Genomic DNA, 25,518 nt, shown 5'->3' with positions numbered 1-25,518 from the left:
ATATATATATAAGCATATGTAGCAAGTACATTCTAAAGTGATCCTCAGTTTGCTTACTCTAACACAGCAAGTGGTAATAGTACCATTATTGTGAATTAGAGGGAAAATACCACTGGGCACAGTGGTACATGCCTGCAATCCTAGTTCTTGGGAGGCTGAGACAGGAGGATTGTGGGTTTAAGGAGAGCATGAAGTAACTTAGCATGTTTCTGTTTCAAAAATAAATAAATAAGGCTGGAGTCTGGCTCAGAGATAGAATATCCCTGGTTATAATCTCAAGTGTGTGTGTGTGTGTGTGTGTGTGTGTGTGTGTGTGTGTTACACATATAAGTACATCTATACACATACATGGAAAATATTAAAATATGGGAATTGAAAAAGAAAATTTCAGTTTTCATTGTTTTGTTTTTTTTACTTTAACGCTGATATTATTTTTATTTGTAAAAACTTTTTAAATTTTCATGTGGAAAATATTAAAAATGGCATACATTCAAACTGTGCTTGGTGCCCCCCCTGCTTCCCCTTCCCCCTCCCAACAATGAGTGTCCAGGTTGACCATGCTATAGTCACACTTTTACACACATTCAGAGGTAGCTCCTCCATTAATCAACCTTAGCCTTCTTCCTCTCCTACCCTTCCATTCTAGCTTTGCTGAGGTTTCTCCTCCATTATCTGGAGTCCCTCTGATATTCCTAATACTCCCTAGTTTGGGCATATTAGAGAAAACCTATGTCCCTTCTCTTTATGTGCCTGGCCAATCTCACTTAAAACAAGGTCTTGCCAAGTTGCTGGGGCTGGCCTTGAACTTGCAATCCTCCTGTCTCAGCCTTCCCAAGTACTAGCTTTCTGACTGCAATTTCAGTTTTTACATTCTGTTTGAAATGCCTATGGAATTTTTTATTTTATTTTTTGCATGTATGGTAAGGAGATGAAACACAGAGGCACTGTACCACTGCCCAGCCCTTTATTTATTTATTTTTTGGGGAGAGAGTCTTGCTCAGTTGACCAAGCTGGCCTTGAACTTGTAATCCTTCTGCCTCAGCCCCCTCAGTCTCTGTGATTATAGGAGCTCAGCAGTGGCTCAGTTCATATATGATATTTAAGCAGTGATGTTTCCCAGAATTGTATAAGAATGCCTGGGACCAGATATATTTGAGTTATGAAAGAAAAATAAAAGTCACAGGCAGCAAGATTATTAGAAATGCCATAACAAGCTGGGCATGGTGGTGCACGCCTGTAATCCCAGCATTCGGGAGGCTGAGACCGGAGGATTCCAGTTCGTGGACAGCCTCAGCTGCTTAGTGAGGCTCTCTGCAACTCAGTGAGACCTGGTTTCAAAATAAAGAATAAAAAAATAGGGCAGGGGTGTAACTCGGAGGTTGAATGTCCCTGGGTTCCATCCCCAAACCCACACACACAAAAAGAAATGCCGTAACATGTAGAAAACAATAAAGTATAGCACAACTGGGCAAATGGGAAGGCTGCTCCAAGCGCGCTGCTATTGGAGCTGAGGGGATACAAGCTCAGTAAACCTGTGCTGTGCACACTCTGGATAGAATGAGAAAATCTATCTCCTCAGTAAGATAGATCATTAAGGGTGTAACTTAGAATGTTATCAACACTGAAAGGTAGTCAGCTGGGTGTGGTAGCACACTCTTGTAATTTCTACTAGGGAGGCTGAGACAGAAGGACTGTAGGGTTGAAGTTAGCTGGCACAACTTAGAGAGACCTTGTTTCAAAATAAAAAATAAAATCAGGCTGGTATTGCTCAAAGGTAAAATGCTCCTGAGTTCAATCCCCAATAACACACACACACACACACACACACACACCATGAAAGGTAGTCAAATAAAGAAACACCTGTAAGGAGTATTCAGAGAGATGGAATGCTGACAGAAGCCTGGGAAGTGTGTCAAGGGTCCAACTCTCTAAGAAATATTTTATACAAATAATCTCTCTCTGACACTTTAACACTGTAAAACTCATTTTTCTACAGAAACCTGTTCTTCATCTCTGTTTCAGATGTTTATCTCAACCAGTATCCTCTGATCTGCCAAATCTTTTTTTTTTTTTTTCAGTGCTGGAGATTGAACCCATGGGCATTCTACCTCTGAGCTATACCCCCCAGCCCTATTTTCCATTCTTTATTTTGAAACAGGGCCTCACTAGTAGCTGAGGCTGTCCACGAACTGCGATTCTCCTGTCTCAGCCTCCCAATGCTGGGATTACAAGCGTGCACCACCACGCCCAGCTCCGCCAAATCTTAAATTCCTCCTTTGTTATCTCACACAGGCTCCTAATTTGCTGAACTACTCATTCTACCTTATAATTTTTTCAACTTCCCTTCCTCCCTTTCTCCACTGGTCTACATAATATTGGCAGATCAATTACCTTGAAGTATACCCTTTGCTCAAAAGAACACCACTGTTCCCACTGACTATACCCTTATCATTAAGTCCAAAGTATACAGATTCCAAGCTGCTTCTATTTTTTCTGCCACTGAGCTGTAAAGCTCCAAGCTCTTTTTATCTATTTATTTTTGTGTGGTACTAAAGACTGATCCCAGGAATGTTCTATCTCTGAGCTACATCTCCAGCATTTTTCATTTTTTATTTTGAAACACAGTCCTGCAAAGTTACTGCTCGCCAGCCTCAGACCTGCAATCCTGTCTCTGCCTCTTTAGTCCTGGGACTACACGTGTGTGCCACTACACACAGCCTGGTTTCAAGCTTCCTGATGACCTGCACCTTGTCAACCTTTCCACATTTATTTCCCAACATTCCTGCTTATCTAACTAATGCTTTAATCACATTTACTTAGCATTTGCTTATACACCTTTGCATATATTGTTTCCTCCACTTGAAATACCTGTGTGTCCTAGATACACATAGGGAGGTCTTATTTTTTTTCTCTCTAATACCCACCTCAAATGATAAATATTCTGTATTCATCTGTCAGGGAGATCAGGTAGTTCACTTTCCTCATCTCCTTATATTTCACATTTACTTCTCTTTCTACACTTTTATTGGTACTCTGTAGTTACACATTACTGTGATTGGTGTATATCCCACCTCATTCTCCCCTTCCTTCGCTACATGTTAGTGAGATTGGTGGATACCTTCATATAAGGACACAGCATTATCGGAACTGCTTTCTTCCTTCCTCAATCCTCCTTTTCCCATTCCCCACCTCCCAGTTTTCTTCCACTATTCTACAGGTCTCTCCTTATTTATCTAAAGTTCCTTACATTTCCTATTTCCTCCCTACATTCCACATATAATGGGAAACATAAGATCCTTGGCTTTCTGAGACCGGCTGATCTCGCTAAGCATAATATTCTCTGGGTCCAATCATTTTCCTATAAATGATATAACTGTTTTTTGTTCTGAGGATGGAACCCAGGGACATTTCTACCCCCGAGCTATACCCCCAGCCCTTTTATGGTTTTTTTTTTTTTAAATAGGATTTCGTAGAGTTGCTGCGGCTGTCCTTGAACCAGTGATTCTCCTGCCTCTGCCTCTCAAGTACTGGGATTACAGTCATGTACCACCATGCCCAGCTCAAATGAAATAATTTTGTTCTTCTTTATTGCTGAGTAAAATTCCATTGTGTGTGTATATATTACATTTTTTTCTTTATCTATTCATCTGTTGACAGACACAAATGTTGGTTCCATTATTGGCTATTGTGACTTCTGCTTTTTTTTAAAAAAGGCATATATTTTTACTTTATATGCATGTTGGTAAGTTCTCCTACAAGTTGGAAAACTCCTTGATTCATCTTTTCATTTGCCATGTGAGTTCATGTTGATATGGTAGCATAATTGTTTATAAAAACTCAGTACAATTCAATGTAGATTTTATAAGATGGGGAAAAATTAAGTTATAAGAATAAGGTTAGTAATCATTTGTGACTCAAGGTTTCAATTTATAGGAGAAAAAATTAGATATTTCCATTTTGCATAGAGATAGAAGATGGAGGAGGCATGGGTGTTGAAAAAACTATTATTCCATTATGAAGAAAACTGCAAGCCAGGCATGGTGGCACATCTAATTTCAGTACTCAGGAAGCTCAAACAGGAGGATCACAGACTTGAGGCCAGAGTAGGCAACTTGGTGAGACCCTTTTTCAGAATAGGATTGGAAGTGTAGGTCAGTCAGAGGTAGAATGCTCAGGGTTCCATCTCTGGTAAAACACACACACACACACACACACACACACACACACACACACACACACACACACTTCAACATAAAAAATTATTAATCACTTAAATTTAAGGTAAATTTTAACCAAAAAAGATTCCCATTGAGATTAAACTACAGAAAAATAAATTTCTGTATGCATTTGATAGTTTGGTTTTATTTGTTTGTGATTTCCCTTGGGCATAGTGCCACCTACAGTCGGCAAATATTACAGGAAAATAAACAGCTAGCTTACATCATCCAAACTTCCTTTCCAGTTCTACTCACAGGCATCATATACACATAACCTCAGGTGACACAACACACCGGTCTTTCCTGAGGATTTACGTATTCATATTTCTATGATAAGAAAATACTCTATTTTCTTATCATAGAAATAACACATCTTGCTTGCATGCTTACCACTGTTTTCCATTCTCTTTAGCCCTTTTCAAGGTAAGGCTAGCCTTATCATTCTCCTATAATTATACTCTGGTGAAAACAGCAAGGTGTCCCCATTCTGTTTTTTTCCTATGACTTCAAATATATTAAAATCTCTTAAAATGCAAAAATTCAAAAACAAAACAACCTCTTTCATAGTAGGGGAAACAATCTACCGTCTTCTTGAAGCTTCAGCGGTCTTCCCCTCTGCTTCACCAACAAGCGTCTTCAAAGACTGGTTGACTTTCACTCTACTCAAATTCCACGGCTTCTCACTTTACAGCAAGCTGGTTTTGCCTTAATCATAACGGCTACCAATACAGCATTTGCAAGAGCAGAACATCTGGCACTGCCAGTTTTAATGCTCTTTAGTCATTTCTCATCCTACACGAGTGCTCTGCAATCTGTAGTACTCTTTTTAATTAACATACCGAGAGTCGAGTGTGTGTGTATGTGCGTGTGTGTGTGTGTGTGTGTGCGTGTGCGTGTGTGTGTGTGTTGCCGTGCGTGCTAGGCGAGTGTCGTACTCTTGAAGATTTCCTTCTAACTGCCTCTCTTCCTGGACTTCTGGCTCAAGTGCTCCTCCTCCCTCAGGGTCCTGAGTAGTTGGACTACAGAAGTGTATCACTGTGGCCAGATCTCTTTCCTTATAACTTACTAGTTTCTTGTATTTTTACTGAGGTTTTGTTTTCCAGATTTTTGTCTATTTCTTAATCTACACATCTTGGGTGTCTCCATTCATTCTCATGGCTTTGAATAGTTTCTAAATGTTGGCAATTCCTAAATTATATTTCCCATCATACCCTGTTAGTTCCAGAAACCTATTTCTGGTTTCCTTTATTTCCAGTTAGATATTCAGTGGCATCTCTTACATGTACCAAATGAGCTCTACCTCTTATTCTCAACCCAAATATTAGGTAGTCTTCTGACAGGTCATTTATTCTAACAAAGTCTACTGGTTCTACCACAAAAACATCTTTGTATACTCACTGCATTTGTTTTGTTTGGTGGTACTGGGGATGGAAACCAGGGGCATTCTACCTCTGAGCTGCACCCCCAGCCCTATTTTTTATTTTTTATTGTGAAACAGGGTCTCAAGGAGTTGCAAAGGGCCTCAATAGGTAGGTGAGGCTGTCCTCGAACAGAGATCTTCTTGTCTCAGCCTCCCAGATGCGGGGATTACAAGCATGTGCTACCATGTCCGACTGTTTTAGTTTTAATAACTTAATTTCTAAACTACTGCACTCAGCTTCCGTATTTGGTTCTAACTAAATCTCATCTTAATCTACCCTGCATATAAGCAGCAACCTTTTCCTAATAAAAACTGTGGCCATTATTGTTGCTTTGCAGTGCTGGGGATTGAACCCAGGGCTTTAAGCATGCTAGACAAGTATTCTACCACCACACACATCTCCCACCACCAAAGTCTTGATTTTGCCATGTTCCTGTTCAAAGTTCTTTGTTGCATACAAAATAAAAGACCCAAATTTAGTACTGGCATTTAAAGTAAATCATGTCTACATATAAATAAAATAAAATATGGAAAAGGTTTTGAAACAAAAAAAAACACGTGGAAATTAACATAAAACTATGATCCTCATGTATGCTAAATCCTGAAATGTCCAGGATATTCAATAAAAAAATATCGGTAAAAAAATAAAAGTATATCATGATCTAGAACTGCCATATCTTCATACACTAAGTATCTTATAAATCTATTTCCAGAACAGGATAGATATAAATATTTCATATGCTGAGCTCTGTTTTTTTCTTCTTCCTGGGATGCTTTCCAGATACTTTTCTCTTCTCTCCCTCTCTTTGGTGCTTGGAATTGAACTAAGATTCCCAGGGCCTTGAGCATGCTAAGCATGTGCTTTACCACTGAGCCACATTCCCCGGCCTCTGAGGTTTTCCCTCTTTATCTCCATTCCCTTCCCCACAATGAGAAGCTATGACTCGGGTTAAAGACAAAGTGGACTTCTCAAACACAGGACAGTAGGGGAGCTCTATACTGGAAGCAAATCAAAACCTCTCTTGCTCCCAACCTGGGTTGCAGCAAAACAGTTTAAAAATGCCTTTTGTTTAGGAGATACCTCCACCATTGGAAGGTCAAGTGGAAACCAGGAACACTGTCTAGAGGAAAGGATATGTGGACAAAGAAAACTTCACACCTGCCTCAACAGGGTCCAAAAACCTGAGTATCTCAGGGTTCAGGCGCTCTCTAGGTTGGCTCACTGGTGATGCAGAGCTCCCTGTGCCACATATCCCACGCCCAAGTGAGTAGAGCAGGACACATGCCTTAGCTTCTGACAAGATAAACAGGCAAGATGTCCACAAAGCCAGACGACTTCAACAATATTAAAATAAACCAACATAAAACATAATGTATGACGGGCATGGTGGCGCACGCTTGTAATCCCAGCATTTGGGAGGCTGAGACCAGCTACATAGTGAGGCCCTCTGCAACTCAGTGATACCCTGTTTCAAAATTAAGAATAAAAAATTGGGCAGGGGGTATAGCAAATGCCTCTGGGGTCCATCCCCAGACCTGAAAAAAGAACATAATGTAGCCGGTGTGGTGGTGCATGCAACTTAGTGAGACCCTGTTTCCAAATAAAATATAAATATAGGTCTGGGAGTATAGCCCAGAGGTAGAAAGCCCCTGGGTTCCATCCCCAGTACCACCAAAAAATAAAAAATAAATAAAAAAACAATGTAAAACTTTGTTTCTCTATCTACAGAAGATCTAAATATCTTTTCCATTGCATCCCACCTTTCTAACACACAGAGATGTTAGCAGCATTTCCCAGTCTACTAATAACTTGGCAATATGCACTCAGGTGATAAGCCTTTTTTTTAACAGAACTTTGGGTCAACATACATAATTTATGTGAAATAAACTGAGTGTAAATATATATGTAATATTTCCTATTTTTCAAATGTAATAAGTGGCTATGGATAGAAAGCAGAAGTATTATTTTTATTTTATTTTGGTCCTGGGGATTGAGCCCAGAGGCATTCTACCTCCAAGCCACACCCCTGGCCCTTTTTTATTCTTATTTGAAAATAGGGTCTCACTAGGTTGATGAGAGTCTCACTACTTGCTGAAGCTGTCCACCAACCTGTGATCCTCTTGTCTCAGGCTCCCAAGTAAAGGGATTACAAGTGTGTGCCACCATACCCAGCTAAAGCAGATTATTTTAAAAAATGTGTTTCAGTGATTATTTCCCACTTAGAATTTATTAGATAAGATTTCAGTATTTCCCAGCTGTGTAATATTCATTTATGATGACCATAGTATTTTCAGGTATAGGTCTAGAAGTCAGTTTCTCAGTCTCCATTGGTTACTTATTAATTTTTTAACCAATTTGGAAAATAGCCCTATAGAATTTCGTAACTTGTTCATTTCGTACCTGGAGGCCAAACTTGTACAGGTGAAGCATTGTTCACAGTCTGCACATGCTCTGATCCTTGGTAACAGAATGGTGACTGGTAGTGACTTGGTGGTGTTCCACAGAAATGCGTGGTCATATGAACAAGAGCAGCTTTAGTAGAGGCTGTGCCACACACAGTAGGCTGTATCTGCTAAGATTAAATATTAAAGTTATCTTTCAGAGTTTTAAGAGATGCAAAAAGTGTATCTAAGAGACAGAAACACAAGAGGCAAGAATATAACTTAAGATACTGTCACACAAACATACAAGGCATAATTATCCCTACCTTACTGATGAGGAAAGCCAGGTTTAAATAACGTGACCAGCATGTGGTTTATGGGGGTAGTCAGTCAAGCCTATGATCTTAGTTACTAGCACACAGAGATTTACATGGTTTTATTAAGCAGAGCTATTCATTTTCAAAAGGTTTCCTTCCTATGATTCACTGAAAATAAAAACTAAGGCAGGCTTGAGGACAGCCTCAGCAACTTTAGCGAGGCCCTCAGCAACCTACTGAGATCCTGTTTCAAAAAATAAAATATAGCTGGGCGTGGTGGCGCACGCTTGTAATCCCCGCTCTTGGGAGGCAGAGACAGGAGGATCGCGCAGGTTCGAAGCCAGCCACGCGCGCTGGCTTAGGAGACCCTGTTTCCAAATAAAAAAAAAAAATGTAAAAATAGGTCTGGGAGTGTAGCCCGGAGGTAGAAGGGCTTCCAGGAACCCCAGTACCACCAAAAAAAAAAAAAAAAAAAAAAAAATATATATATATATATATATATATATATATATGTATGAAAGGGTTGGGAGTGTAGCTCAGAGTTAGAATGCACCTGGGTTCAATCTCCAGTACTACCAAAAAACAAAAAGAAAATAAAAACCCTGAGCTTTTATACCAAATCTAGAGACCAATTCACTTCTTTTAGCCCTTTGTCCTAACTAAATTATAGACATAAAGGAGACATTTTAAATTACATCATGGTCAATTTATAAGACTATCAACAAATATGAATTCACTATTTAGTTAGCTATTTATTAAATAAAAGCTATTATATAATATTAGCTAGCATTCATTCATTCACTCATTTTTGGTGCTGGGGATTGAACCCAGGGGCATTCTTCCTCCAAGCTACACCCCAATCCCTATTTTTTGTTTTATTTGGAAACAGGATCTCACTGGGCTGTTGAGGCGGGCTTCGTCAAATCTGTGATTCTCCTGTCTCAGCCTCCCAAGTAATGAGGTTACAGGTGTGCATCACCATACCCAGCTAAACAATCACTTTCTGAGATATGTAAATATACACATTCATTTGGAAATGTATGAATTAATTCATACTTTTATCAGAAATGGGCATTTTACTCCTCAGGGAGCAAAACCAAAAAAAACAAACAAACAAACAACAAAAAAAAAACCTTTGGCCAGAATAATTAATAAAAGCAACATTTTGCATGCTATGTACTGTCTGTGCTTAGAGAGCCCCTCGTAGCTTTACCTAATATTCTGATTCCACCAACTCCTATGGCAACAGAGGCTGTCTGTACTTACAAAGAGCTGTTGAGAGCTCGCTCCCGCCTTCTAAGGTAAGTCCTCTAGCACCTCCCTTGGGTGGCTAAGCCCTCCGCTTCGGCCATTTGGCCCTGCAATCCCTTACAAATCACCTTCAGCTGCCACATCTCCCGACTAGGCAAGGCATGCCTTGTTGAGCGCTCCATGCTATTACTTCTGCTTTAAAAAGTCCCTATGTCAATATCAGAACCATGTAAAATATATTTTAAGCATTACCTCTTCTCTGAAGCTTGTCCCTCCTTCAGGCAGCATACATTCTTTCATTCTCTTAAAAAAATTATGATACACATTGTTATAGCATTATCATACAAACTCTTGTGATTACTTCCCTTTCTCAATTTAGAACTGTTTTAAGATTGTTATTATTATATTTCTGTAACCTAGTTAGATGTTACTGCATAAATTTATTGCATTTTTTTAGTTTTTTAGTTTTTGAGACAAGTCTTAATATGTTGCCCAGGCTGGTCTCAAACTTGTGGGCTCAAAAGATCCTCCTGCCTCAGCCTCCCTAGCAGCTGGGACTTTAGGTATATTTCACCATGCCCAGTTTGTAACTCTGCATTTGGTATTGGTACATTGGATGAAATTTTTATATGAAGATAACCAAATGAATTAGTAATAAAAAATCACTTCTAAAGTTTTAATGCTAACTACTAATCAAACATAGAAATGCTAAAATTGATAGCTGGCAAGCATAAGCTTTATCTACAGAAACCCTAACCACCATTTTCCTACTAGTGTTTATTAAGAAATCCCACCTTACTGTGCACATGGTGCTATGTACATCCTACTATGTGCACACTGGGGATTACCACAGCAGCTGCTCTGTATTTAGATCACTGAGGAACCAAGGCTTCTATTTGTTCTACTTCCTTGTGTGATTTATGTAAGTTATGTATTTTTAGAAAAATGAAGCCAACCAGTACTTGGGAGGCTGAGATGGGAGGATCACGAGTTCGAAGACAGCCTTAGCAAACTGAGATTTTCATCAACCTAGCGAGATCCTGTTTCAAAATAAAAATAAAACAGGGCTGGGCATGTAGCTCAGAGGTAGAATTCCCCTGGGTTCAACCCCTAGTGCCAAGATGAAAGAAAGGAAGGAAGGAAGGAAGGAAGGGGGAAAAAGAAAAATGAAACCAGCTAGTTCTCTAGTCACTTTTTCTTGGGAAGAGATCTTTAAAAACTTAATAGAGGAGCCGCGTAGAGTGGCACATACCTATAAGCCTAGTAGTTGGGAAGTTGAGAGAAAATTGCATGTTCAAAGCCAGCCTCAGCATCTTAGTGAGACTCTCAGCAACTTAGCAAAACCCTATTTCTTTTCTTTTCTTTCTTTTTTTTTTTTTGTGGCACTAGGGATTGAACTCAGAGGCATTCTACCTCCAAGCTACACCCCCAGCCCTTTTTTTATTCTTTATTTTGAAACAGAGTCTCACTAAGTTGTGGAGGGCCTCACTAAGTAGCTAAGGCTGGCCATGAACCAAACCTACAATCCTCCTGTCTCAGCCTCCCAAGTACTGGGATTACAAACATGTGCCACCACATCCAGCTGCAAAACCCTATTTCTACATAAATAAATAAATAAATATAGCTTGAGGTAAATTTTCCCAGGTTCAATTCCCAATACAACAACAAAAAATAAAACTTAGTTGAGTTGAAAACAATGACAACCTTTTTCACGTATATAAAACAGATACAAAATTTTTTTTTTCTTTTTGGTGGTACTGGGGTTCCTGGAAATCCTTCTACCTCTGGGCTACACTCCCAGATAGATATTTTTTATATATTTTTATCTGGAAACAGGGTCTCTTAAGCCAGCATGGCTGGCTTCGAACCTGCGCGATCCTCCTGTCTTTGCCTCCCAAGCACGGGGATTACAAGCGTGCACCACCATGCCCGGCAAAACAGATAAATTTTAAGGAAAGCGATTACTGTGCCAGTATTTATAACATATATACTGTTTTCAATTCTAGGTGAACAAAAAGAATTAATTTACCTTTATGTTCTCTTTAGGAGGTGAATCATTCTGTTTTACTCCAGTAAATTTAGGGAGTATTTCTGCAAATTCATATAGATAATTATGTCAACATTTGTCAGTTCAAAAAACTACTAAGTTATAATTGTTTTCAATTTGAGAAATGAAGTGGTGATTTCAAAGAATGCCTTTAATACCAACCTCTTACACCAAGAAGTCCTTAAAGTCACAGGCTTTTGCCGTTTGAATTAACCAAACATTCTAAAGGGATACCTGCTTTTTTGTTATGAAAAAAGTCTTCTTTTCCCATTAGAGAATGACATCCACTCACAAATTCCAACTTGGATTATGATCAGGCAAAAAAGAACATTGTGTTACCTCACAGTAAAGAGGGAATAAGTGGTTGTTTAGTTTAAAAAAGGAACAAGTTACAACAGAAATAATAAGGTTTCCAATAAGCGGTACCAATTTACTAAAAACATCCCTTACCAAGCATCCATGAACACTACCCTTGGAGGCTTAATTAAAATCTTTAAGAATTTACTGTAAGAGCAGGTTAAGTTGTTTATCTGAGAGGCAATCTGTCACTAAAAGTGAAGTTGATTTCTGTGGTAAGGTTTGCTTTACTTTCTCAACACTAAACACTCCACACATTAACATTCCCTTTACTTTCAGGAATTTTGGCAGCCTCAACTAAATAGCAACAAATGAGTTCTAAAGGACCTCCTTTACCTATTTTTGGGGGGGATGGGTCCTGGGGATTGAGCCCAGGGACATTCTACCTCTGAGCTACACCCCCAACCCTCCTAATTTTTAAATTTATTCAGAAACAGGTCTCACTAAATTTCTGAGGCTGCCCTCAAACCTGCAGTCTTCCTGTCTCAGCTTCCCGAGTACGGGGATTACAGGCATGCGCCACCACACTCAGCTCTTTCTTTGTCTTTAGAAACATTTGTACAGCTGACAATTGCAGGAAAAAACAAACAAAGAGATCTAGAGATCCTTCTCTCAGGGTGTGACTAGATTCCTTTGTTTATCTTACAATTGCTCCCCTCGCGGATGCTAAGCCTAGGTCAGTGTGGTAGCACTAGACTAGTAGTTAGGACCCTGCTTCATCTCTCCAAGCCAGCTTTCACAGACACCCTGAGTCTTACTTGCTTCAGCGTCCAGGGCACCAAGGCTGGTCAACACCAAATAGTATTCAAACTTACAACGTTCTAATTTTAATAGTTACCTTCTGCCTCCTGAAATGCCATCAGTTTCCACTGGATGTGTTACTGTTCTTTCCTCTCCTAAAATGTTTGATGCTGAACATTGTTAAAATTGCTAAATGCCACTCGATGATATGCTTTAATTTATACAAAATCAAAGTATTTAAAATGGCCTGAGCCATTTTAATACCACTCGGCTAAGTATTACTTAAGTGTTGGGGATGAAGTAGAAGGGTAAGATTAGGAGGCAGACTGAAAATATTGAGGACATAAATCCAGGTAGCCTTCACATTTAAGGGAGAATTTATAGTTTCTGCTTTGAACAAAAAACAAAAACAGACTGGATTAATATAATCAATAAGTACATCTATATGTCTAACTTAATTATTCAGACATGCATCTAAACTACGTTAGCCAATAATATAGATTGTTACTTAAAATAACAATACGATACCACATTACTGTTCTGCTGAAAAAAATTAAGGGCAATACCTTAGTTTTCATACATATAAAACTAAAGTTTAGAATTACTATAAAAATGAGCATCTAAAAATCTGAAAACACTAGCAAAAGACAGAGAATTTCAATTAAAAATATCAAAACCACCAGAATATATAGCATACATCTTGTCTTTAAAGCCTGTCGACAATAAACAATGATAGCCGAAACTCAGCTCTTTGCTCTCCTTCTAATCTTAGTGCCATCCAAGGCGCAATGAACTAGAACTGCGCTGATCTGTTCATTCATGAGTTACCAGTTTGGGAATTAAAAGACATACATACATACACACATTTTTATGATAAACTTACGATCATGTTTCAATAAATAAGCTGTACCAGGTCTAGAAAACATCAGCTAAACTGAGAATAACTATGATAACATATACATTTTCAACTAATTTCTCAGGGGGGCTATGCTAATATTCAAACCTTAACAGGATTGAATGGGGAAGTAGAAATAAATTACTCATCAAATGCATACCTCATATACTATGTAATATGTTTGAATTTCACATCTTAAAAAAATCAACATAAAACTTTAATTATATAACTTTTATTTTAAACTATGTAAAAAACTTAACTATAGAACAATAACAACAAAGAGATGGAATCAAGTCGGCTTGGCAGCACGTTCCTATAATCCTAGTACTTGGGAGGCTGAGACAGGAGGATGGCGGGTTCGAGGTCAACCTCAAAACCATAGCAAAACTTTGCTCCCAAATAAATAAATAAATAAATAAATAAATAAATAATAAATGAAAAGGGCTAGGGGTGTATCTCAAAAGTCAAATGTTCCTGAGTTCAACCCCCAGCATCAGAGAGAGAGAGAGAGAGAGAGAGAGAGAGAGAGAGAGAGAGAGAGCGCAGAATAAATTATAGAGATTTGGCTTAAGGTTAATTTAATAGCCATCATCTGCCAACATGGAGGCATGCACCTGTAATCCTGGTACTTGGGAAGCTGAGACAGGAGGAATCACAGGTTCAAGACCAGCCTCAACAACTTAAAGAGATTCTCAGTAACCTAGTGAGATTCTGTTTCAAAATAAAGAATATAAAATAGTGCTGGGATGAAACTTGGAGGTAGAATGCCCCTGGGTTCAATTCCCAATATCGCAAAAGAAACCAAAAACAAAACAACCAGAAAAACAAAACAAAAAACAAAAACTAATAAAATAGGGCGGGGGGGGGGGTAATGCCTCTGAGTTCAATCCTAGTACCACACACACAAATAGATAAATAAATTAGTTTATTCTGTGTGTGTGTGTGTGTGTGTGTGTGTGTGTGTGTGTGTGTGTGTTAATGGGGATTGAACCCAGGGGCATTCTACCCCCAGTTCTATTTTTTATTTTTAGTTTGAAACAGGGTCTTGCTAGATTGATGAGAGTCTCACTACTTTCTGAGGCTGTCCTTGAACCTGCAATGCTTGTCTCTGCCTCCCTAATACTGGGATTACAGGTGTGCACCACAACATCCATAGATTGTTCCTACTTTGAAGTCATCAATAACTAAAAACCATTAAGAAAATATTATTTTAACAAATAAAGCTGGGCATGGTACACACCTGTAATCCTAGTGCTTGGGAGGCTGAGACAGGAGGATTGCAAGCATACTATTTATTAGCCTCAGCAACTTAGTGAGACTCTGTTTGAACATAAAAAATAAAAAGGCTGGGCTTTAGCTCTGAGGTGGAATGCTCCTGGGTTCAATTTCCAGTACCAAAAAAAATAAGAAGAAAAATGAATAAGTTGAATTCTCTGACATTACACTAAAGCCAATAAAAGCAAAAGTCCAAAGGATGAAGCGACAGATTTACTTTACCTCTTACCCAAATAAAGAAAATAGTGAATTGCTGTCATAACCATTGAGTTTGTATTTAATGGTGTAGCAACGGAAATTAAACATTTCCCCGATAATCTACTTCACACTAATTTAGTATTTGGCTTACATTTAGATAGTTCCCAGAGATATTTCCCATAAGGCTTCAATTAAAGCACTACCATTGATGAGCTGCTCTACCTGATTTTCTTATTAGTCACAGATTAAAGCTACCAGCCATGTTCCTCTCTGTTGTTCCACTCCAGGCAGCCCCAAGGTTGTTGAGCATTAGGAAACTCTTAGCAGAGTTTGTGCATTTCTAGCACAGCCTAACCAAAACAGAATATATGCAGTGGAATTAATTTTATTTTCAAGTCTTCTCTATATCTTTGATCTGACATTTAATGATATTTTGACAGCTATGAAAAATAATTTTAAAAGGTTTTACATTTATATCAACATTTAATAAATGTTCTTGACTTATCTGCACATGACTATTTGCATATGCTGATGTTAGTCAGAAAGATAATTTAATGATCAGATCAAATTATACTGAAATTTGCAATGAAGTACTGCCTCTAGCCCACAGATTCTCATTTTCATTTTTGAAGGATTTTGGACTTCATTAACAACTCTGTCTTGAAACTGATTTAATATCTTGAAATGAGAATTGACTTTCCTCAACTTATAAATAAAACTTTCCTTGGAAATTAATGTTCTGGTATATAACTAATCCTTCTTAACGAAGTAAAAATTAAGTTTTTATTTTTCAAAAGTACATAAACTGAAGTTTGAGAATGATGAGACAATAGTAATTTAAGTAACGCAGAAAAAATAGTTCTGAGACTCCTTATAAAACTTATTTTTCAAATATTACCCTTAGAACATTTGCCACAACTAAACAGAAAGATGCAGTAAAGAGAAACTATCTCATAATACAGCATAGCCATGAGTACAAGTAGCCAATAATATTAAGAAATTTAGACAGAGTAGTTTAGAGATCTGTTCCTAACAACTAAATTCCCAGAGACTGAGTTGGTTAAGAAAAAAAAACTACACATAGACTAATTGCTATAAAATTCCAGACACATTATCTCTATTAAAATTTTGAAAAAATTAAGTTAAATTCATATATCATACTGGATAATCAAAAGCCTATTAATTACAGCTCTGGAAATAATGATATTCTGTAGTTCTGAACAAATCACAACTCATCATAAGGCTACAGAATCTTATTTACATTTTCAGTTAGTACCTATCTGTCTTGCCAGTGCTGGGGATCTGAGCCTAAATGACTGTGTGTTTGTGTTGCTGGAGACTGACCACAGGACTCACTCCATGTGCTGGCCATGCACTCTACCCCTGAACTAGGCTTTCAGCCTCTCAGTTAATTTTCAATAGATGATGCAGCAAATAAAGTTTTTGCTAATATATATCTAATTTTCACAAATTATAGTTTGTCAGTAAATTACTACATTTCTCCCAACCATGAAACTTTGACAAAAGATTTGTAATCTGTTCCTTGAAAATGGCATGTGTATAGATGCTGCTATCGATAGGGTTTGACTTGCTTACTTTTTTCAATTAGCAGTCCTTTTGCTTAGAATTGCTATTATTAGACCCAGGAAAGTAAAAAAAATGCTCTTGGCATAAACACTGGGAATTAAGAGCCTTAAGGCATTTTAATGAACATAAATAAAGTTAATATTTAGGACAAAAGGTCCTACTGCTTCACTTGCTCACATTAAGCAAAGATGTAATTTTTCCCATTAAGTTAGACTTTGCAGTTTATAATGCATATAAAGAATGTTTTTCAATAAAATGCATACTTGAATAAAACAATTAAAATTCTGAAAATAAAATAAAATTTCATACTGACAATTCACACTAGCAGGTGAAAAGACAAATTGACCTTAGTGTCACAAACTGAATACTAGGCATAATGTAAGTTAAGATAGAAAAATTGGTGCTGAGGGTGCACAGCTCAGTGGTAGAGCGCTTGCCATGCATGTGCAAGGCACTGGATTTGATCCACAGCACTACTGAAAAAAAAAAAGAGGAAAGAAAAACTTGCTTGTCTGATTTTAACATTATATTTTTAGAAACTTCTTTTAACTGGGGGAGAAGACATTAACTGAGAATACTGGTCATCAAATAAAATTGAGCAATGTTTTAAGATTAGAATTCTGAGGCTGAGTTATTCTGCTAGAAGTTAGGAGGACCTAAATACTACACTGTTTTGAGAACATACTGGTTCTCAAACTGGGTTTGACGACACATGCTGGTAATCCCAGTACTTGGGAGGCTGAGACAAGAAGATAGCAGGTTCAAGGACTGCCTCAGAAACTAAGCCAGAAACTAAGCAAGTCCCTTATTTAGCAACTTAGCAGACCCTGTTTTGAAATTTTGAAAATAATTTTTAAAAAGGGCTGGAATGGCTGAGTGTGGTAGCGCACGCTAGTAATCCCAGTACGTGGGAAGCTGAGATAGGAGGATCACAGGTTCATCGCCAGCCTCAGATACTTTGTGAGGCCCTCTGCAACTTAGTGAGACCCTGTTTCAAAATAAGGAATAAAAAATAAGGCTGTGGGTGTAGATCAGAGGTAGAATGCCCCTGGGTTCAATCCCCAGTACTGAAAAAAAAAAAAAAAAAAGCCCTGGAGTTCAATCCCTAGAATGAACAAAACACAAACAAATGAAAAAGAACACAAACACAGAGTTGATGATAAACACTGTCCTATCAGAAATTGAAAATTTAAATTAAAATTAAGGCGTTTTATTGAAAAAACTGTATATAAGGTACTTTTCCACTAATACTCAAGATATTAATTATTTGTAGTCAATTAAATAATTCAAACTAATGGTTATGATGAGTTTTATCCTATACATAAAAGACAAACTGCTCTAACTTATTAGGCCATCAATGCCTTACTAGATAAAATTAAAATCACTAATTACAATTAAAAATACTAAATGCAACTCAAGTTTTCCAGTACTTTTTAATGCTTAGAAGTCAAATATAAGAAAATCCTGTATAACTAGCACCCTGAATCAATGTAAAATTTTTCTAGTATGACAAGTTTCAAAAAGGTAAAAATTCTGTTTATTCTTACAGAATTGTTAGCAGTATATGGTTTAGAAATGTAGAAACAATGCAGCTATCAGTGCCACATAGATGCAAACTAAATAGGACCAAAAGTAAAATACCAGCCAGCAGACCCCATGACCAGGGTGGAAAAGGGGCATTCTAACAAACGCAGGAACTGCTGGCATCACAAAAGTCCATGTGGGGATCCTTACCAGTGGCAAGAATTCCTGATGTTACAATAGTCTATATGGAAACTTTTTAAAGAAGAGAATAAGAAACCTCTCATTTAAAGTAAGTGAATTTAGGCACAAAACTGCCCTACATTCTGATTTTGCCTTATGATCCATGATGATGGAACACTGCTGCCAAGTTAGCATCCTTGGGCCAGTGGTTCCTTGACAATTACATGACTGCATGTCAGAAATTAAAAAACAGAACAAACATGAATTACCTAAGCTTGATACAACAGATAAGCAAAAGTGGGGGCGGGTCTTCACACCTTCTAGGATGACTAGTTTTTTAAATCAAAATGACTCTTGTAACATTAGAATGATCTGACATATCATGGAAAATAAACCAAATGGTGGTCTCACATAAACCTTTCAATTTTATAAAAAGAAGTGAAAATCAGTATTTTAACTATCTGATATTTCCTGGCTTAAGATCTGGTATTACTTATTAGGAGACTATCCCACCATGAATAACTTACTTTCAACATTACAAACCTACAAATCCCAAGTGTATAATATGAAATTCCATTTTACACAGTATCTCTCTTAAAAAAGAAAAAGAGCCAGGCGTGGTGGTGCACGCTTGTAATCCCAGCGCTTGGGAGGCTGAGACAGGAGGATCGCGCAGGTTTGAAGCCAGCCTCAGCTACTTAGTGAGGCTCTCAGTGACTTAGTGAGACCCTGTTTCCAAATAAAGTATAAAATAGGTCTGGGAGTATAGCCCGGAGGTGGAAAGCCTCTGGGTTCCACCCCAAGTACCACACACACACACACACACACACACACACACATGCACGCATGCACACACACACACACACACACAAAATGAAAGAAAAAAGAAAAAGACCATCTATATGCAAAAAAAAAAAAAAATGTAGTATCCAAGCCATAAGTTCTAGGTAAGTAACAAAGGCTTCTTCAAAGTACTAAATAAGAAAGAAAGAAAGATAGATTCCCACCAATTGAGGTGCACCTAAGGGGACAGCTAACCTGGTTCAGAGTCGCTGCTGTCTGAAGAGCTCGAGTCGCTGCTGCTGCTTCCAGACCCCGAGGGGCTGCTGCTGCTGCTGCTGCTGCTGCTGCTGCTGCTGCTGCTGCTGCTGCTCTCACTGAGGCGGGACCCACCGCCAACTGCTTTCAATGACTCTGTTTTCTCAGCTACAAAATACACAAATATGTTAAAATGTCAAGAGAATAAAGAGTCGCAGGAACATTTAAACACTGCCACCCTCAGATAGGTGTGGTGGTACATGCCTGTAAGCCCAGTACTTGGGAGGCTGAGACAGAGTACCACAGGTTCAAGACCAGCCTCAGCAACTTAGTGAGATACTGAATCAAAAAATATATGTATGTATACGGATGAGGGTATAACTCAGAGGTAGAATGCCTCTGGGATCAATCCCCAGTACCACAAACACAAAACACAACAAAACAAGTGCCACCTACGTTTTGTTCGCCGTTTTCTGGAATTTAATTGATTGTTGACATCCATTAACCGCTTTTCCAACTCCTGTTTTTTCTGTGAATGAAGTTCTTCTTTGGACTTCATTGTTTTCTTAGCTGTGTGATTTAGAAGTAAAAATAAAAGTGAGTATAGCCCCAAATGGATGCAAACACCACACTGGATTTTGATTAATATGTAGAAAATACATACCATGAGGTTTCAGTGGTCTTTTTCGTAGACACGCCACCACATATTTTTCCAGCTCTCTTAGTGTTGATGCCTTCAGCGTTTCAAAGTCTATTTCTATCTCGTCAGGACTGGAGTTTCTTAGAGAGGGTTCCCTTGACTGGATTATATGAACTACACGCCCGAGTTTGTCTCCAGGGAGTTTGTTTATATCCAGACTCAACTGCCTCTTCTCATCGTAGTTCATGGGCTTAGTGTTACCTTCATCTTCAGGTTCAGGCACAGAAGGCTGTTGTTTCTTCCTCTCTGGTTGGCTATAACAAATTACATTTAGTCGTTTGCCTTATTTGTTCAATTTGGTGCTGGGTACTGAACCCAGGGCCTTGTGCATGCTGTACTCATGTTTTACCATTGAGCTATACCTCCAACCAAATTTAAAGAAAATTCTTAATTCCTTGAATAAGCCATCATAAATGATACTTACTTGTTCTTGGGCTTTTCCTTTAGTTTCATTTGCTTAGATTTTTTCCTTGAGTTTTCATCTCTATTATTAACCTTTTCTCCTTTTTTCCCCCTTTGACAGTGCTCATTCTTTTTCTTTAGCTTGCGGAAAGGTACTTGGGACAGGACCTGCAGTTGTTGATGAACAGCTTTCAGCTGAAAAAGGGAAAAAGTGTTTTTAAACATTCCTGGCCTTAAATAATTAAAGATGCTCTAAGTATGACCTGGTGGTACACTCCTCTACTTTCCAATACTTGGGAAGTTGAGAAAGGAGGATCACAGGTTCAAGGCCAGCCTCAACAATTTAGTGAGACTCTATTTCAAAATAAAAAATAAATTGGCAGGGTGGTGCACGTCTGTAATCTCAGTACTTGGGAAACTGAGATGGGAAGATCACAGGTGTGAGTCAGCCTCAGCAATTTAGTGAGGCCCTCAGCAGCTTCATGAGACTCTGCATCAAAATAAAAAATAAAAAGGACTGGGGGTGTCACTTCAAGGTGGAATGTACCCAGGTTCAATTTCTACTACTAATAAACACACAAACAAGCATGTATAGGGTATAGTTCAGAGGTTCTCCTGTCTCAACGTCCTAAGTACTGGGATTACAGGCTGTACCACCATGACTGACTTGGTTTCAAACATTTGAAACATTAAAATGTCAGGTTTATGCTCAGAGCAGGTTAACATTTTATCAGAAAAAGCAAATGTTAAGTAAGAGTTCATCTGCAATTGTGTGTGTGTGTGTGTGTGTGTGTGTGTGTGTGTGTGTGTGTGTGTGTGTGAGAGAGAGAGGGGGGGAGGGAGAGGGAGAGGGAGAGAGAGAGAGAGAGAGAGAGAGAGAGAGAGAGAGAGAGAGAGAGAGAGAGAGAGAGAGGGAGATAGAGGTAGGTGTTAGATACTGGAGACTGAACCTAGGGATGTTCTACCTCTGAGCTACACATCCCCCTCCCCAGTGTTTTTTATATTTTACAAAATGTTAGGGCCTATATTAAGGCCCCTTAGCCCAGAAATCCTCCTGTCTTGGCCTCCCAAAGTGCTGGGATTACAGGTGTGTGCCACTGTGCTTGACTCAGAAAATATTTTAGATGTCATTTCAATGAGAATCACTCATTATTAGTAATGTAAATAGCAATTATTAAAAGCCCAGAATTTTATGAGTATATAGGTATTTGGGTAGGAAAGACTATTAAGTATGACTAACGTGTCAAGTAGAGAAACCTATAGTTACTAAAATAATAATAATAAATAATAATAATCAGCAGATCTACCAAAAGGACTTCACAATGACTAGATCAGCAGCCCCTAGGAAGAATATCAAAGCTTGTGTTCCTATGCTCAGCTACCTGCTCCTGGAGCCTGGCGAGCCGCTGCACGCGCTCATCTTCAGAGTCGTCGGAGGAGCTGTCTTCAGAGGACGTGCCGCTGCTGCTGTCCTGGCTGAGGGCCTTTGCAGTGTTGCTCGGGATGTAGTGCGTGGGCATGTTCTCCACAGGCTCATCGGGGAGCTTGGCAAAATGCATTTCAAAAACATCCTATCATGGGAAATTCAATCGTGAAAGTTTCTGCACTTGTGATTGAATACCGCAACTATATCTCTTTTTTTTGGTGGTACTGGGGTTCCTGGAAACCCTTCTACATCCGGGCTACACTCCCAGACCCATTTTATACTTTCATTTGGAAACAGGGTCTCTTAAGCTAGTGTGGCTGGCTTCAAACCTGCGCGATCCTCCTGTCTCTGCCTCCCAAGCACGGGGATTACAAGCGTGCGCCACCACGCCTGGCATTATATCTTTTAACAAATGTACATTTCAGTGACCTATTTTAACCAGAATTCTTTCTTAATATACCAGAAATAAGAGCTGTGGGCGTAGCTCACTGGGAAGCATTGCCTAGCATGTGCCAGTTCTTGGGTTCTATCCTCAGCACTGCAAACAAAACAAATCAAAACCCGGGAAGTAAAGATATGCCAGAAGAAATATAAAGCCCATCCTTCTGATTCCAACCTGAGCAACTTTTCTCCATTTTCCATTCCAGTCAGACCTCTCAAGTTACACAGGTGACCTCCTGCCAAGGGCTGGAGTTGTGCCTCCCCCTACCTTCCAAGGCTCAGACCTGATGTCCCCAGGCCTCCCCCTCAGTGGGACCCGGGCTCTAATCAACCCCACGCCAGGTATCTACCGAGCCTTCTTTACAAGTATTTCCCTATAATTTCTTCTGTATGGCAAGCAGCTTCACTAAAATATTTGGTACTAAAGGGTGTCATAATTAAAAAGAAAACCTCAACAGTTTTAAAGTAGAATTTATAAATTGCTTTGTATTATTATTGAGGGATATGTGTATTATTCTTTGTGTGTGCATACACGTGAGCGTTACTGGGGACTGACCCAGTGGCATTCCACCACTAAGCTATTCCAGACTTTTAAAATTTTTATTCTGAAACAGAGTCTAAGTTACCAGACTCTTCGTGAACCTATGATCCTCCTGATTACTGAGATTCCAGGTGTGTGCCATCACACCAACTAGGGGTATAATTCTCTTTCTCTTTTGAGTTTTTTGTACTGGAAGTTACAACCCATGGGAGTGCTACCTCTGAGTTACACCTCTAGCCCTGTTTTTTTTTTTTTTTTTTAAATTTTGAAACCGGGCCTCACTAAGTGCTGAGGCTGGCCTCAAGCCTACAATCTTCCTGTCTCAGCCTCCCAAGTTCAGGTATTATATGCATGTGCCACTATATTATTCTTTTTCTCTTGAATTATGGTTCCAAAATTGTTAAGTATATACAGAGAAAAAAGGCTTTCATGGCACAAGTGCAAACTCACCTGAAGCGTTCTAGCCATTGCCACTACTTCATGGTCTGGAGGATTGTATTTGTAGCAATTCATGAACATTAACCTAACATCTGCAGCAAATTCATATGCATCCTTATATTCTTGGTTGTCCATTTTCCTCTAAATTAAGGAAAGGTTACAAAATACACAAACAAATAGTCATTGTTTGAGCACCTATCTTAAGTGTTTATATTATGAAATAATTCAGATACACAGGAGAGAAAAGAAAATAACAAAAATAGTTATATCATCCACATTTGATAAATGTTAAAATTCAGCTGTATTTCATACTTTTTAGATTTTGAAAAATCCAATAAATTTTGATAAGATAAAGAAAGAGAGTTCCAAGGAAAGAGAACGATGGGACAGGAAACCACAGTATTTTCATAAAAGCTTGTATCGTCAAGTTTGATAGTAAAAAAGCAATGAAACAGCATTTGGGAGGCTGAGACCAGAGAACTGCGTTCACAGACAGCCTCAGCTACTTAGTGAGGCCCTGTTTCAAAATAAAGAACTAAGAGCCGGGTGTTACAGCACACACTTGTAATCCCAGTGCTTGGGAGGCTAAGACAGGAGGATTGCATAGTTTCGAAGCCAGCCTCAGCTACTTAGTGAAACTCTCAGTGAGACTCTGTTTCCAAATAAAATATAAAAGAGGTCTGGGAGTGTAGCCTGGAGGTAAAAAGCCCCTGGGTTTTATCCTCAGTACCACACAATTAATAATAATAATAATGATGACATTTTAAATTTAATTTTAACTTAATATCCTTTTTTACTTTTTTAAATTTTTTATTGGTGCATTATATTCATACATCATACTGGGTAAAAAACTTGTGTGTACATACATGTACACATCGCTGATTTAACCCCTACCAAATTCCCACCCCATTCCCTCCCCGTCACTCCTTCCCTTGCTTGGCTTAGTGGTTGACTTCGATATGTTTAAGTACATTGTGTGTTTTATACTTTTTTTAAAAATTCATCTATAGCTTTATAATTAGTTTCTCACACGTTTTTATTACATCTGATAAGTTTTGTTGAAATAAAATGCACTTGTCTGAGCCGGGCGTGGTGGTGCACACTTGTAATCCCAGGGCTAGTGAGGCTGAGACAGGAAGATCACACAGGTTTGAAGCCAGCCTCAGCTACTTAGTGAGACCCTGTTTCCAAACAAAATAGAAAATAGGTCTGGGAGTATAGCCCAGAGGCAGGAAGCACCTGGATTCCACCCCCAGAACCACCAAAAATAAATAAATAAATAAACAAACAAAATAAAAAGCAATGAAAGGTAGTCTCCTAAGTCAATCTTAAACATTCGAATGAAAGTTTTTTCTTAAATTTTCCTGAGAATGAAAACATTAAAACAGAAGAGTAATAAGAGTATGGGTTCCATGTTTTTGGTGCTTCATATAAGATGGATGGAAGTGGGATTTAGTGTAGCCTCTGAGGCAGCCATGACAAAAACAAGAACAAACTAGTAAGAGCGTCCTATAGACTGTCAGGCAAAATGTGCATCTCCATGGAAAATCCACAAACAATTATGAAAGGACAATAAACAAATGTGATACACTATGCCTCATTTAAAGAAATGTAAAACTCTGGGTATGGTAGCACACACCTGTAATCCCAGCTACTGAGGAGGCTGAGGCAGGAGGATGACAAATACAGTTAATCAAGACCCTATCTCAAAATAAAGAAATAAGAGCTGGGGATATGGCTCATTATTAGTGCTTACCTAGCATGCATGAGGCTCTGGGTTCAATCCCAAGTATCACCCTCAACCCCTTCACACATATGACAGAGAGGGAGAGGGAGAGGGAGAGGGAGAGGGAGAGGGAGAGGGAGAGGGAGAGAGAGAGAGAGAGAGAGAGAGAGAGAGAGAGAGAGAGAGAGAACTAATAGGGCCTGGAGGTGTACACCTATAACCTCAGCACTTAGGAGGCTGAGTGGGAACTTGGTAATAACTTGTTTCAAAATTTCAAAAAAAATTTTTTAAAGGGCCAGGGGTATATCTCAGAGACAGAACCCTCTTGGGTCCAACCCTAGTACCACATACACGAATGAATGAATGAATGAATGAATGAATGAATGAATGAATGAAAAGAGAAAGAAAATAAAAA

At 38.7% G+C, this 25,518-nt stretch overlaps 1 protein-coding gene across 1 annotated transcript in view; it reads right to left on the bottom strand.

Annotated features, from left to right (window-relative positions):
* BRDT (bromodomain testis associated) overlaps positions 1-25,518 on the bottom strand; it is a gene marked incomplete at both ends in the record, with an annotated part of 57,342 nt that overhangs the window by 15,355 nt on the left and 16,469 nt on the right. Inside the window, 8 exons of the mRNA XM_080691468.1 lie at positions 8,039-8,207; positions 11,617-11,678; positions 19,430-19,597; positions 19,886-19,999; positions 20,094-20,383; positions 20,554-20,726; positions 21,914-22,102; positions 23,390-23,518. Of these exons, the coding sequence (XP_080547594.1) occupies positions 8,039-8,207; positions 11,617-11,678; positions 19,430-19,597; positions 19,886-19,999; positions 20,094-20,383; positions 20,554-20,726; positions 21,914-22,102; positions 23,390-23,518 (1,294 nt within the window). The remainder of the gene's footprint in view (positions 1-8,038; positions 8,208-11,616; positions 11,679-19,429; positions 19,598-19,885; positions 20,000-20,093; positions 20,384-20,553; positions 20,727-21,913; positions 22,103-23,389; positions 23,519-25,518) is intronic.

This window comes from Muscardinus avellanarius (assembly GCF_963383645.1).
Source record: "Muscardinus avellanarius genome assembly, chromosome: 3".
Lineage (NCBI taxonomy): Eukaryota > Metazoa > Chordata > Mammalia > Rodentia > Gliridae > Muscardinus > Muscardinus avellanarius.
The sequence above is the reverse complement of the archived record's forward strand: the minus strand, read 5'-3'. Positions and strand labels throughout refer to the sequence as shown.